This window comes from Excalfactoria chinensis, chromosome 1 (genome assembly GCF_039878825.1).
Source record: "Excalfactoria chinensis isolate bCotChi1 chromosome 1, bCotChi1.hap2, whole genome shotgun sequence".
In the NCBI taxonomy this organism is placed as follows: Eukaryota; Metazoa; Chordata; class Aves; order Galliformes; family Phasianidae; genus Excalfactoria; species Excalfactoria chinensis.
In genome coordinates, this window is record NC_092825.1 from 29,575,570 (window position 1) to 29,589,934 (window position 14,365).

The 14,365-nt window shown below is 42.7% G+C and overlaps 1 protein-coding gene across 3 annotated transcripts; it reads right to left on the minus strand.

Moving 5' to 3' along the window:
- Window positions 1–521: 521 nt before the first annotated feature.
- Window positions 522–10,572, minus strand: AMIGO2 (adhesion molecule with Ig like domain 2). 3 transcript variants are annotated; one of them, XM_072345166.1, is made up of 2 exons: window positions 10,145–10,572; window positions 522–2,399 (listed from the first exon to the last, which is right to left on the minus strand). In XM_072345166.1, the coding sequence occupies exon 2, from the start codon at window positions 2,324–2,326 to the stop codon at window positions 761–763; it is 1,566 nt and encodes a 521-aa protein (XP_072201267.1). In that variant the 5' UTR covers window positions 2,327–2,399; window positions 10,145–10,572; the 3' UTR covers window positions 522–760. The 3 variants fall into 3 exon arrangements, with proteins under 3 accessions (XP_072201267.1, XP_072201284.1, XP_072201276.1); XM_072345183.1 differs by having other exon boundaries at window positions 10,155–10,547; XM_072345175.1 differs by lacking the exon at window positions 10,145–10,572 and adding an exon at window positions 9,710–10,069.
- Between the last annotated feature and the right edge of the window lie 3,793 nt (window positions 10,573–14,365).

The following is a 14,365-nucleotide window of genomic DNA, read 5'->3' on the forward strand; positions in this document are numbered from 1 at the left end:
CTGATTAGCTTGAATCCTAATGACTGACAACTTTAATTCTTCTACTAATACAAATGCAAAGGTAGCAGGTTAACTTTTACCATTTATTTTCATGCCAGTATTTAAAAACCAATATAACCAGTTTTTGTGAGCAATCCCTTGATTAAGTTGTGAGTAAAATGAATATAACATCCCTTCTCCTTAAGGGTTTCACACAGTGATTGCTAAACATCTAATCCGGGTGATGGCCATAAACATTTACCCAGTACTGCTAGACATCCTGAGAGAAAGTCTGATCTTTATGTTCAAACCAATCCTGGAAAACACATTTCCTCCATGATTTTCAAGTGATGATTTAGTAAGCCTGTTAGAGGAACTTGAGGAAAGCTATACACTTTCCTCCATAGCCACCTGAGTTTGCTCACATGCTCCCTGCAGAGGAGCAGGATGCTCAGAACAACTGAAAGCTTTGCATGGGATCAGCCTCTGCTCCAAGACTGTATGCACTGTAAACAGCACTAAATATGCATGAGAGATGGCTGTGTGTGTTCCGGAAATTAAAAGGCAAGCCTAGGATTGCACTGAAAATGTGTCAATGCCATTCTGTTGGCTTTTCTCAAGAAAAATATCATTTGTACTCACAAACAGAGGAGTAGAAGCTCAAGAACTGACAACAGATGCTTTTTTTAAAACATTTTCTTTATTTCTTTTTCCTGATGGTTGCTACAAGCAAAGGAGGTATTCAGAAATGTAACGGCACAATACAAATACAGGCAGCAAACTAAGTTGATGGCATGAAAGGTGTATCTGAGAACACAGAGTTGACAGAATCAGAGTCGGATTTTGTTCGAGTAGTTTTTAAGATACTCTCAGCAATGACATTGTCATTAGGAAACAGTTTTACTTTCCCATTCTGACTGTGTTTTGGTTCATGTACAGGTTCCAGGAAAACCACTCGTTTGCCAGTGCTGGCCTTCTTCTCATCAGCAGGCAGCTCTTGTGGTGGTGTGGAGTTCAGTATGGAAGTGTGGGCACTGCTTTGGTTCAGCTTCCTCTTCCTCCTCTTTGTCTTGCATTGACATGGGCAGGGAGTCAGGTAGAGATAAAGCAGTACTAAAACAATACTGGCTACACAGGCAGCAAGGGTGGTAAAAGCTGTATTAAATGCTTCATGGGCATGAGGCCTGTTAACTGTGAAATTGCTGACATTTATTCTAACTTCTATGGTTTCATTTAATAGTCTTTTCTTATTTATTGCAGTGCAGGAGTACAGCCCAGAGTCCTCTAGCTGGGCATCTGTTATCTCCAGGCTCCCATTATGAAACACCCTAAATTTGTCGGTCTCCATGTCTGGCTCCAGCAATTTATTCTCTGGACTAACCCAAATGAAATGTGTGCCTGCATCGCTGATTCTGCTGTCACAGTGAACGATCAGCCTGTCACCCACCTGGGCATCATGAATAAACCCAAAAGCTTGAAAAGAGCTGTTGATGGTACTTTCAGAGCAGTTCAGAAAGTTGTCCTGCAGTAAAGGCTGTTTGTTATAACCTTTTGGATCAGATCGCAATAAACAGGTGTACTCACTTTTGAAGTCCACCACAGAGTTAAAGTGCCTTTGATACCAGAAGATGAGCATAGAGTACAGCGTGCAGTCACAATAAAATGGGTTGCCATGAAGATAAACTCCACTAAGATGCTTGGCTGGCACTGAACTCAGGCGCTGAATAGGCATCGTCTGGATGTGATTAAAGGAAATGTCCAGCAATATGAGTTCTGTCAGCTTGTGCTTTCCAACAAACAAGTCCAGTGGGAAATGCAAGAGCAAGTTATAGCTTAAGTACAGTTTCTGTAATTTGTACAATCCTCCAAAGGCTGAAGATTCTATATGTGTTATCTGATTGTTGTAAAGCAGAAGAACTTCCAGGGCCCCCAGCTCCTGAAATACAGGGCTGCCCAGCGTCTTCAGGCTGTTGGATGACAAGTCTAGGTACTTCAGGTTTGGGGTTGTGGAGAAGCTTCCAGTGATAATGCTGCTAATGCTGTTATGATTGATTATTAAAGTGTTCAGCTTCTCAAACAGCACAGGGACCCATTCAGGCTCTAAGAATCCAATTCTGTTATAACTCAGATCCAGCCTTTTCATACTTCTATAGAGATTTCCTGGCACCCGAGAGAGGTTCTTATTGGTGCAGCTTATGATATCGCTGGCACAGATGCAGGCTGTTGGACACATCCCTGGGGCACTGCCACTGGCACTCATTGCAAAGACCAAGAGACATACCAGTGCCCTGCAGTTCACCTTACAGGCTCCAAGTCGAGTAGGAAGTGTCCGCCAGTCTGAAGACATTGTCGCTGGCTCTTAGCTGGTTCCCAGTGCTCCTTATCACAGATTGTACGTGCTGTTAGCTGTGCACTAATCACTGTCAAAAGAATACAGAAGTACAGAATGTTAACTTTTAAGGTTCATACCCTGCCTAATTTCTTATGCATGTCTTCTGGGTAAATACAGGGAATTAATTCTTATAGTGTCATATGCTTAATCACAAAATCTAGTTGTAAGCTTAGTGCTGTTTTTTTTTTTTTGTAACCATGAAATTCAGCATTTATTTGTAAATATTTATATTACAAGACAAGTTTTTTTTTTGTTTTTTGTTTTTTTTTTTTTCTTCTTTTTTCTTTCATGCAATGCAACTGTTCTTCTTTCTTAAACAAAGGAATGCACCTTCTGACAATTTAAGATAGGAACGTCCACCTGTGTAGCATGACTGAGCAATGGTATCTTCTAGGTATTTCCAAATCAACCCAGACAGAAAACTTTGGATGCAGAGTAAAAACCAACCAACCAACCACAACAAGAAAACTTTTATAAAAAAAAATATTTTCTTGTCTTGCAGGGTGTAGTTGCAGCATATGTTTCTACCCAATCAGAGAATGACATTTTGAATACACAGCTTTAAATGTCTTAAAAAACCCACAAACTCCTAGTTCCGTAACACATAGTACAGATAGCGTCAGCCTATTTTTAAAGTTATTCAAGATATCTGCATTGAATTTATGTGGCAAGGCTTTGGTAGAATTGGGCTGCAGTGATGGCCTCTGTGAGCGCTGCTGGGAGAGCTGCAGCCCCTGGGAATCCTGCACGGGATCAGTTCGGGTAGGATGACATCTGTGGGAGGACCCACGTGGAGCAGGGGCGAGTGACCATGGAGGAGAGATAGAGATGAAGCATCATGGGCTGACAGCAGCCCCCATTCCCTGTTCCCTTCTACTGGGGGAGGAAGTAGAAGAGTAAGGATGGGGATGAAAGATATTTTCAGTTGTTTTTTAGTACTCACTGCTCTAGTCTGTTAGCAACAGGCAATTAATTATATTAATCTCCCTACACTGAGTCAGCTTTATCCATGAGGGCAAATGAAGAGTGATCTCCCTTATCTGAACCCTTGATCTCTTTTCCGTTGTATATTGTCCCCGTCTTCCTGTAAGGAGGAGAAAGAACGGTGTGGTAGAAATTAGCTTCCATCATGGTGAAGCCACCACCACATCCAATGGGAATGTTTCACATTCTGTTGCTTTCACATTAGCCAAAATAACTGCAGAGGAGAAAAATTTTCCACGCCGTTGCCCACCTCAAGCAGAAGTTTGGGGAACTTTCAGTTAGGATGAGTCAGCCATTTCACAAAACTCATTAAAGGGAAAAAAATATTTTCCTCATATTTAAGTAATAAGAACAAAATCTACCATACTCTTTTTTTTTTTTTTTTTTTTTTTTTTTTTTTTTTTTTTTTGAGAATATTTTAGTGCCACTACAACTTGAAGCAGGGACTCAAAATTTGACAGGGTAGTCGTTCTGTGCCAAGGTATATGTTATTGTGCCATCTCCTAGGAAAATGTACACATAATTAGCAGGGCAATTAACATTTCTGTTTACTCTTGCTCTCCCTGGATACCTGTTCAGAGTTTGCCATTAAATTCCCAGATGAATCAATATGCATTGATTATCCCCACCCTTTCATAGATCAAATGTGATATTCAGCTCCCACATACTGAACTTGTTCTCATTTCTCTCACCCACCCATTGGTACAGTATCTGAGGAGGACAACCCCACCAACATCTGCTCTGGTGCTGCTGACTGTGGCTGTGTCCCAGAGCTGGGAGATAGGAGGCTGCCTGTGGGCAGCAGGGAGATACAAATGGAAATCAAGTGGAGAGAAGCAGAATAAAAGGAGAAGTTGTATTCTGTTGATGAAGGGAGGTGGGTGAAGAAAGGATAGAAATGTTAAAATCAAGATCTAAAGTGTAGAGGACTCATGTAGAAATGCAGCCAAAGAAGGAGTTAAGAGGAAACAGAAGATAAGAAACGTACAGGGAAAAAAGGGCAAAAATCAGGAAACGAGGATTCTGATGGTGGATCATCATTATTGTAACTAATGAAGCAATTGAAGATGAGGTAGTTCAGAAGCCATGAGCATGCAGAAGTCCTGTAAAGCAGATGAGACGAGAAGAGCAGATAGGGAGGGGATAAAGAACATGAAGAGGATTAAGAATAAGAGAGGCAACTGTTTCAAGAGTTAAATCTTCGAACATACTGCTCCAGAGAATTTGCATTTACTACTTGTGAACCTAAGATTGTCTATGCAGACAATTTATGTGAAATTCACTAATTTCTACTCACCTTTCAGTTCCTTATTCCCCTCATCTCTAATCCTCTGCCAAGCTGGCAGGTGCTGTCTTCTGCCAACAAGACATCCACTCATAAGCCAAACTGTAGAAGATGTGCTATGAATCTAGAGAGCTGAACCTTCTAATGACTCATTAAAAGAAGAAATATGAAGGCAGCAGAAGGGGAGAATTCACCCTTCATGAAAATGTATATATATATAATGGGTTTAAAGGCTCACATTCCCAAAAACTGTATTAAGAGAATGACAGGACTTCCAAGTCAAGTATTCAAAAATTAAAGCGTCACAATTAAGACTTTCAGTGGCAATTTATGCTTTTATTACAGTTCTTAGTTACAGGATCACTCACGTTCATTTCCCCCATAAAAACTTTCCTCACACTGTGTATAGGATTTGAAGAACATAGAAAAGGGCTAAGTAAATGCCTATACATGAGAACTGGAATGTATCCTAGTCTCTGCCACAGAATTCCTGTTATGTCAGGCATACTGTGTGAAGTGATGACTGTTAGAAAATCATGAATACATTATTGTCACCAGCTTGAGACTTAGAAAATAATGAACTTCTACATATTAAACTTAGGAAAGACTGGTATGAAGAAGTGTAGAGATGAGACTCAAAGTGTTATAACTTTACCTAGCAGTTTTGACTATGAGATCCTCTCAATGCTCCCCTGTGTTTAAAACAAGTAGAAGCATGATCTTAACTAGAGGGATATTGTGAAGATATATCTAATCAGTTATGATTAGAATTCCATTGAGACGCTGAAACAAATTGCCAGTGAGATTGTGGATGTCCACTCCCTGGAAGTGCTCAAGGTCAGGCAGGATGGGGCTTTGAGCAACTTGGTCTAGAAGGAGGTGTCCCTGCCTATAGCAGAGGGGTTGGAACCAGATGATCTTAAAGGTCCCTTCCAACCCAAACCATTCTATGATTCTATGAATAAAAGCTTAGTATCAAGATTATAAAGTCTTATCCATTTTTAGATCCTACTGGAGTATCTAACTGGTTGTCAGTGAAAAGTTAGGAACCATGAGAAACTATTTTTTAATGAGTCCTAAGCATCCAGCTTAAATTTTTTTTTTCTTTTTTTTTTTTTTTTTTTTTTTTTTTCTAGCTAGCCTATCTTTTAGGGAAAAAACCTAATAGATTTAAGTTCTAGAGGGGGTGGATCTATGAAAACATTTGGAAAATGACTATCTGGAACTAATTCTGTACTCCTATGTGCATTTTTATTGCATGCAGTACATAAGGCACAATGGGAACACTGAAAAAATATGTTAATAACTGCTTATTCAGTTAGTACATTGCTTGAAACAAGGTATCTGAAAACTATCATAAAACCAGATGAATAAAGACTAAATTATAATGGATTCATAAAATGGAAGACTGTTGTTGCATAGGCTGGCTTTCCCTCTAATATTTGAATAGCAACTGTAGCCTAATTTTTCATGGAACTGCACTTGCAAAATGATGGATGGCACTTTCAAAATCAGCTCATATGTTGCATGTGACTGGAATCCTGGCTATATTCCAAACAGAGCGTATAGGTCAATGCTCAGTTTGGGAAGGCTTACCATACTTAATACAGCAAATAGCCTTGAGGATTTTTTTTTGTCTTCCTTACTACTCACTCAGCAGAAACTCTGAGCTAGTCTGCAACCATCCCTCAAGGGCAGATTTGGGGCTGGTGTAAATCAGCATAGCATCTTCGAGTTCTAAGGAACAGAACCAGTCTGCAAGGGCTGAAAATTTGTTTGCCCATTTCCATAGCTCGATAAAGCTGCCTAATGAGAACTGTTTCAGTTGACAGCTTGCTTGGCAAGGCAAAACCAAATTATGAACACCATACACATACTCACATACCAAGCCCAATTTGGCCAATAGCTTGGCCAAACCAAGTTATTTTGAGTACCTTGGCAAGCCCAATTCACACTGCAGTGCCTTCATCCTCAATAGGGTCTTTGACCTTAGGGAAAGTAGGACCACTGAGGTGTAACTTGCTCCATCCTTTTGGAGTACTCATGTTCCCCCCAGCTTCTGTGCAAATTGCTCAGACTGGTGGCAAAGCTAAGCATGCTAAACATAAATATTGATATCCTATGTCACAATTCGAATCCATTTAAAGTGGTTGCATAAACAATGTGATGGTTGGTAACATGCAGGTTATAAGCAGTGAGGAAGACTAAGGCCTATATTAATCAGCCCTATATTAAATGGCTTCATTTTATTTCACCCCAGTAACATTATTTCAGGACTTATAAAAGTACTATCTCACAAATTTCAATATTACATATTTTCTCAAATTTCCTATTTTCTATTGAATACTAGCAGCTAACTTCTGCCAGCAAACTCCAGCTAAATACTTCATCTTATTTCCAAATGAGATGGGTAACATTTTCGAGTGAAGGGCATGGCTGAGGGGTTTGTACTTGAATTCTTTTCAAAGAAATTATTTCTTTGCGATGTTTAAGTGTGATATTTTAAGTTCACTGCCAAAAAAACACAGTATTTCCTGAGATGAATCATCTATGCAGCAATGGTGCATGTTTCTTAACTGTTTGAGAAGAAATGCAAGACATTCTCATTTCATAGGGAATATCCTCCGTTGCCGGCAACAGCTCAGTTTACTATAACAGATCAGCTCCTAGAGGATTTGGCTGGACACTGTGCATTTCCTCACTATCAGTTATCTTTACGAAATCAACGAATGCTCTAAATAGTAATTTCCACTTCCTCTGGGTTATCTCTGCCATTAATGCTAATCTCTGCATCAGCATTCTCTTTTCCTGTAATTACCTCTAGGCTCATGGCTTTTTCTTCCAAAGAAGTTTATATACCATGGTATATATCCCGGTTCAAGACTGCTAAAACCAACCAACTTTAAAATAAATAAATAAATTCACGCAAAAAAAAAAAAAAAAAAAAAAAAAAAAAAAAAAAAAAAAAGCCCAACACCTTGAACAAACAAGAAAGTCTCTTCAGTAGTGAAAGGGACTGAAGATCACAAGCTATTTGAATGCTTTTGTAAACACTACTACCAGTCTTTTCAACATTAAAGTGGCTTGATCTGCACTTTACAGCAGGAATAACATCTTCCTGTACATTGGTAATGCAAATAGTATTGTGCCTGGTTGACACTTTCTGCATGGTGAAAATGCAAATAAACAGCCTACCAAGTACTGTTGAGTTACAGATTTGAGAGCTCAAACCCTAGGATAATATTGAAGACTTCAGTCTACCCTCCAAAAGGTCCACACCATTTCCACATCTCCCAGCTCTTCTCTTTGTGTCACATCCAGCTCCCAGTCCTACCTCCTCTCTATGCTTACCTTGCCAGCCCACAGACCACTCACCCACCTCTGCACTTCCCATCTACTTGAAGGCCCACACAGCTGCTCCCCCCTTTCTCCTCTCTAGGTATCAGATTGATGAAAGCTGTATTAGTTAAATACAGTAACAGATGAAATGAAGCAGAGATGGCTCAGGTGCTAAAAGCATTACCTCAGATTTCCCCCCCCCCCCCCCCCCCCACACACACACACACACCCCTCAATGGCATTTATCAAAACTTTTACCACAAATATATAAAAAAAAACAAGACTGTCAAAGTGAGGTTTTATTAATTTATAGTAAAATTATTATACAAGTACAATTATTAATACTTTTAGTTCTAACTTTACGAATCCTGCTTCAGTACAAGATAGAAATATTAATAACTGCAAACAGACTAATGGCATCTTGCATAATTAACCTTTTAAAATGTTACACTTACAAGGAAGGTCTGCACAAACTTCCTCTCCTTGTGTGTGCCTGTGGTGGGGAAGCTATCACCTCTCTCAGCATCCAGGATGCTTTTAACACTCCAGGGTGGGAAGGCACTCCCTGCATCAAAGCTGCCTCTGCAGCTGTGCTCAGCATTTCTGGCTGGGCAGAGCTGGATTACGCAGCCATCATAATCCATGAGGTTTAGTGACATGACGGATCTGAGAGCATAGGCTGCTGGTGAACTACATCTGGGTGATGTATTGACATTCTGGACTAAATCCCGGAACTGGCTTAAACTGTGCTTGGTGCAAGACCCAACTGTGATGAAAAATGGCCTTATATCACCTTTGCAACAAGCTGACCCTGAGGTCTGCCTGACAAATTGAGTGTTCTCCATAGCCAGCACCTGGCCAGACCTCAGCAGTACCAGAGAGATGGATTTGTCCTACTAACCTCACTTACGTAAAAATATTGTCTCCCATTCATCTTTCACTGAGGACTGAATTTCTCTGAAGGCAGACTTCTTATTTTTATTTATTTTTATTTTTTGCACCCATGAAAGCTCAGTGGGCTTAAAGAAAGCTGAGACGCAGATGAGCAACTGGGTGATGTACCACTGAAACTGAGTCGGGCTAATCAGCAGCAATCTGTCTATGGCACTGCTGCCTGCATGAAGGAATCACTCTGCAGCTTTTATTCCTCCTAAAAGAGCACAAGAGAAATACTCTCAGCAAAACAACAATGCCTCCTTTTTGCCATGCTACTCTTTAAACTAAGATACTGCCTAGCTCCAACATTGCAAATTACTTCAGTTGCTAAGGAGATAATCAAATAATTAAGAAAAAGGCAGTGACAAACAGTGGTGCCTCAGTTACAGCATCCACAACCAGTTTCCAAGCAATGCCAGATCTTATGAAAGTTTAGATGCCCAGTGAAGGATCCTCACCACCTCCAAGAGCTTCTCTGGCAGGCTGCGCTCCCGAGAAGCCTCTCTCCGCGTTGTGGGGGCTCCTAGCAGTGTCCCGAAGGGCAGTGCCGTCCGTAGCCCTCAGCCGGAGGGCAAAGTTTCGGCGGACCCGGGACCCCCTCTCCCAGAACCGCGCCGTCACTCTACTCTCGCTTTCCCCGGGCAATCAGCACAGCTCCCCAGCGGAGCTGCGGTACTGGCGGGGAGAGACCGCATCTCGACCGCCGCTGCCCTCGGAGAGCCCAAGTGCAGACTCCGCTCCACCCCTGCTCCCCACGCCTGCCCTCCCCAAAGCCGGGGCCGGGGCAGTTTTACCTGGAGCGCCCTGAGTCCGCCTCATAGCCGAGGAGCGCGGGGCCGGCCCCGCCGCCGCCGCCAGCCCCGCATGTTTCGCGCTGCGCCTCTCGCCCTCCGCCGCCGTGCCGGCTGGGGGAAGTTCGAAGCCTTCGAGCGCACCAGCCGCAACGCTGCGCTGCGCTCCACTGCCCCAGGCAGAGCCGGCCACCGCCCGGGGCTGGCACACAGCCCAGGGAAGGATGAGGAGCGAAAGCAGCAGACTATCAACCACAACACAGCGGTGTTGCTGGGGCTTTTATCCCCTACCGGCTCCACTGCATCCCCGCCGCGCCACTTCCGCGGCAGCGGGACGGAGCCGTCGGTGTCCCGGGGAGGGGCGCGCCACCGCCCCTTTCCGCCTCCCGCCCCCTGCGCGGCCGCGCCCGCTTCTCACCGCTCCTCTCCGCTCCTTACCGCTTCTCACCGTTCTTCACCGTGGCTGCCCGAGCGGCGGTCTCCGACAACTTTCCGCCGAGCGCGGGCAGAGCTTCCGCGGCCACATCTGGGCTCTCTCCGCCGCCGCCTCGCAGGGTTCGTGGGAGGGCGCAGCGGCGATCTCTCGGTCCCCGATAAATGCGTGGCAGCTCCCCTTGCGCGGAGGGAGGCGGAACCGCAGGGCAAAGAAATTCAAAAGGCATTGTGCTAGCTCTGGCAAACAGTTCTCCAGTTAATTAAATGATCAGAATCGAGAGAGGCACCGTAGTGAAACGAGCTTTGATGAGAATAAACGAGTCTACCAAATGATACAAGGAGATATCTAAAATTACTTGCCGCGGACGTGGCTTGTCTGAAGCAGGGGATCTGAGGGAGAACTGCTTCGAGCGGGGAAGCGCGACCAGGTCAGGAGGAGGCGAAACTGCAGCCCAAAGCCTCGGAGAACCCTTCCTTTCTTCCAGGGCTATCTTTAACCTTCTCCAGTGAAGTTTTGCACTAATTTCCCCTATCATTTAGAGTACCATATGTTTAGAGACTGAAGCTGAGCAAGGACTACCTCAATAAATGACAGAGGTTGTAGATTTGTTATCATTCAGGAATATGGTTCATAGAATAATTCTCAAGAAGAAGGCTTGTGTATAAAAGCTACTGTTAATTACTGCTTTTCTTCCAAGGGCACATAACAAAGTGGTTTTTGATGAGTGTTCATGGCTACATATAATGTCCAAAGGATCCTTGCCATAAAATTAATGCCGCAAGCAAACTGGAATTCTTCAGTATGATAAAAGGGATCTGTTAAAAATGGGATTTAATATAGGGTGACATCTGATAAAACTGTGAGATGTGGCTATTGATTTCAAAGACTTCTAGATCACTGTCTTATCAACTTTTGTATTAATCATTCATATTCTGTGTTTAATTCCTGCATTTCTCTGTGTTTGGATGATGGATCAGGAAAATAACGTTAACCTCCAGGTTACGGATTTGACACTGATCAGTTTCAGACACTCCAGAAGAATATTCATCTGTTTAAAGCATCTAGTTGTCTTCATTTAGAGGAAACCATTAAAACATTGTTGTCTCAGTTTATCAAAATAATAGGTGGCATTAAGTTGAATAAATAAGTCTACCAAATGATACAGACTGCTAGTACAGTCTGAGGAAGACAGTATTAAAGTTTTATTTCCTTCTCCTCCTATAAAAGCTGAAAATACTGAGCCTGAGTTCTTAGAGTTCTGCTTGTGAAATGGAGATGTAAAAGCACATGGAGCAGCCATCCATTTGTATTTACACAGCATCACCGAGCTGCACATCATGCTGAGTTGGAAGGTACCTACAATGATCACCGAGTCCAACTCCTGGCTCCATGCAGGACCACTTAAAACTCAAACCCTATATCTGAGAGCTTTGTCCAATCACTTCTTGACCTCTGGTGTCTTAGGGTCATAATTTTGTATTCTTTTAAAAATAATCTGGTTTTAAAATACTACAAGTTTGAACTGCAGTTTGTTCAGACCTTGGTAGGTGCAAAGTGCTGGTAGATGCAGTGGTGGCACTGACTGCAGCCAAATTACATAGATTCCAACCATGAAATCTTGATGATAATCACTCTGGGGAGGTAGGATGTGAATCAGAATGAACTGTCTAATACTTAAGGCAATAAGAACTATGTTTTTTTTCCAATTTCAGCTTTTCCTGTTAATGCTGCCTGGGATTTTCTTTTGTCTAGGAGAAGATGCTCAAGAAATCAGCAGGAGTGGTGATGATCCCCACGTGATCTGCTCAGCTTCTGGACAGAGGCCATCTGCCAATAAGTAGATTTTGCACAGAAATCATGTACTTGGGATGTATCAAACAGTCTGAAATGAGTTCAGATCTGCAGGGTTCTGTAAATCTGAAACAGTTGCTTGTGAGCCCAGCAACTCTTTGTTGCAGCTGAATGTTGACAAGTTTGCTCATGGCATGATGCAGTCAGATACATTGTGCAACTTCTCAGCCTAAAGGTGCTTTTGACACTTGTTACATATTAAATTGCAAGAAAGACTGGTTTTAAAAATCGAACTGGATGGGAACAATTGGTAATTACCTTTCTTCTACCAAATAGCACTGGTGGGAAAACAGCACCTACTCAGAGTCTTTGTTGATCGTGTGTGGGCACAAGCTGTGTGATGCTGACAGTCCATTAGTTAGGACATAAAGCCTTTCTCATGATAATCTGTACAAATGTAAGGTTTCTGGCATCACCGGTAGAGATTTCTGTTGCAGAGAATTGCTGATAGCTGTCTCTTTCTTCCAAAAGCATCAGGATCCTGCCTGTGTTTTCCTGCCCCTGTACAACACTATCTATTAGAATGAAAGCTTTCCTGTGTTGGATTTGCTCTTGTTTTCATGTGCTATGCAATGCCAGGAGACTGATGGGCTTCAGAAGGGCTTTTAATAACAATATTCCTCTCATGCTCTTGAAAGCCCCCACAAATACAGAAAGGCCTGTATTATCTTTGAAAAAGCTTATTTCACTAAAACAGTAACTTTATTACAGTTGCATCATTAAACTAATCATTAAAGGACTTCCCCCCCCCCCCCCCCCCCCCCCCCCACACACACACACACACATATACAGGATCCTGATTCTACATAGCTTCAGGGAATTTACAGTCCCTTCATGAGCAAGTGACAAAAATGTTTTGCTTGACACTAATTAGGAGCAGTGACATAGGGCTGCTGAAAGAAGGGGAAAACCCCCCGCATCTCCTGTAACATGCTGCTTTTGGCTGAAGCATTTCTCTTACCATAGTGCTCACACTGGAAGAAGGAGGTCCAGGCTTCAGTTTGAGGTCTACTTATATAAATTATAGCCATTAGTCCATGTGAAATAAAAAGGGTTAGACATCTGTCTTCCTTTCTGTGATTCCTGCCTCAAACTTCGGTTAATGCCGTTCCAGTTTAGTCCATCCTGGTGGCCAGGAGACTTCAGTAGGCTGTGCAGCTGTGCAGCTGTGGGCTGTAATCCCATGTGCACAAGTTCTGAAGTGTTGCCAGCAGGCAGGAAAGCAAACTGCAGGAGGACATAAGCATCCATTTGTGTATACCTAGGGGAAACGGTATCTCCTTTTCACCCAGACATGATTCAGAATAGAGTAATAGTTAATGCCATATTTAGAATAAAGTCTAGATCAAACAGCCTTGACAACATCTAGTGGGTCAGGTCCCATAGGGGAGAGTGCTGGGTCTGAGGATCCTGCATGGACTTCAGTGTGAGCTATGCAAAACAGACACCAGTCCAGTCAGTGCTGTAATGCTTTCAGCATACCCTGAAGCAGAACACAACTGCTGTCATGTCCGGGTGAAATACTGCTATGCTTCAGGTGTTGGCGAGAGCAAAAGGAAGGGGTTGTAAAGAAAACAGAAGCAGGATTTGATGCTGTCAGTGTACATCAGATGCTGAGCAGGACTGTCACCCAAGAGCTCTAGTTGCTCTTTGCAGTTCTATTTTCTGAACAGTTTGAAGCTGTGACCAGTACAGATGTACACATCTTCCATTCCACCCAGGCCTGCTCACCAGCCTCAGTCTCCATTGGGTTGGCTTCTTTCCGTCTTTCTGCTGAAAGGCTCCTTTTTACTCCCACATGTGAATGAATGCTACTCATTAGACTGAGGAGAAAGAAAATAAATGCGTGATTCCTTACCCAGCAACTGAAAATCTTACTTTGAAGGATTGGGCTCTCTTTCTACCTGGGCAAACAGCACTTTGCTCCCCATTCCTAGGCCTTCAGAACTGCCTTTTGTTCCTCTCTGTCATTCAAACCTGTTCTCTTACTTCTTATTTTCAGATTTATAGATCTGCAGGTCTGACTGGAATGTTCAAAGAGCTGTGGAGTATCATCGGTATGAAGTTTCTTTCTGAAGTATCGTATTTCCCCACTCTGTTTGCCAAATTGCCACCAGCTAGTAAGTATTGTTGAGCAGGGAGACAGAGTGGCTAGCATTCAGCTGAAGTTCTCATTAGAGGGGAGTATACTTCAGGATAAAAGCTTTTCAGTACTTCTGTTTATTGATTTGACCCCGAGTCCTCACCCTTTCTCCATTCGAATTCCTGTTTAGAACCCAAAACATCAGTTCATCTCTCTGGCAGATTTCTTCTTATCACGAGCACTTCTATGATGTCTTTGCTATCTTCATTGGGTAAAACTTAGATGTCTC

Coding starts and splice junctions, on each gene's coding strand:
- AMIGO2 (XM_072345166.1), bottom strand. CDS start 2,326: ATGTCTTCAGACTGGCGGACACTTCCTACTCGACTTGGAGCCTGTAAG.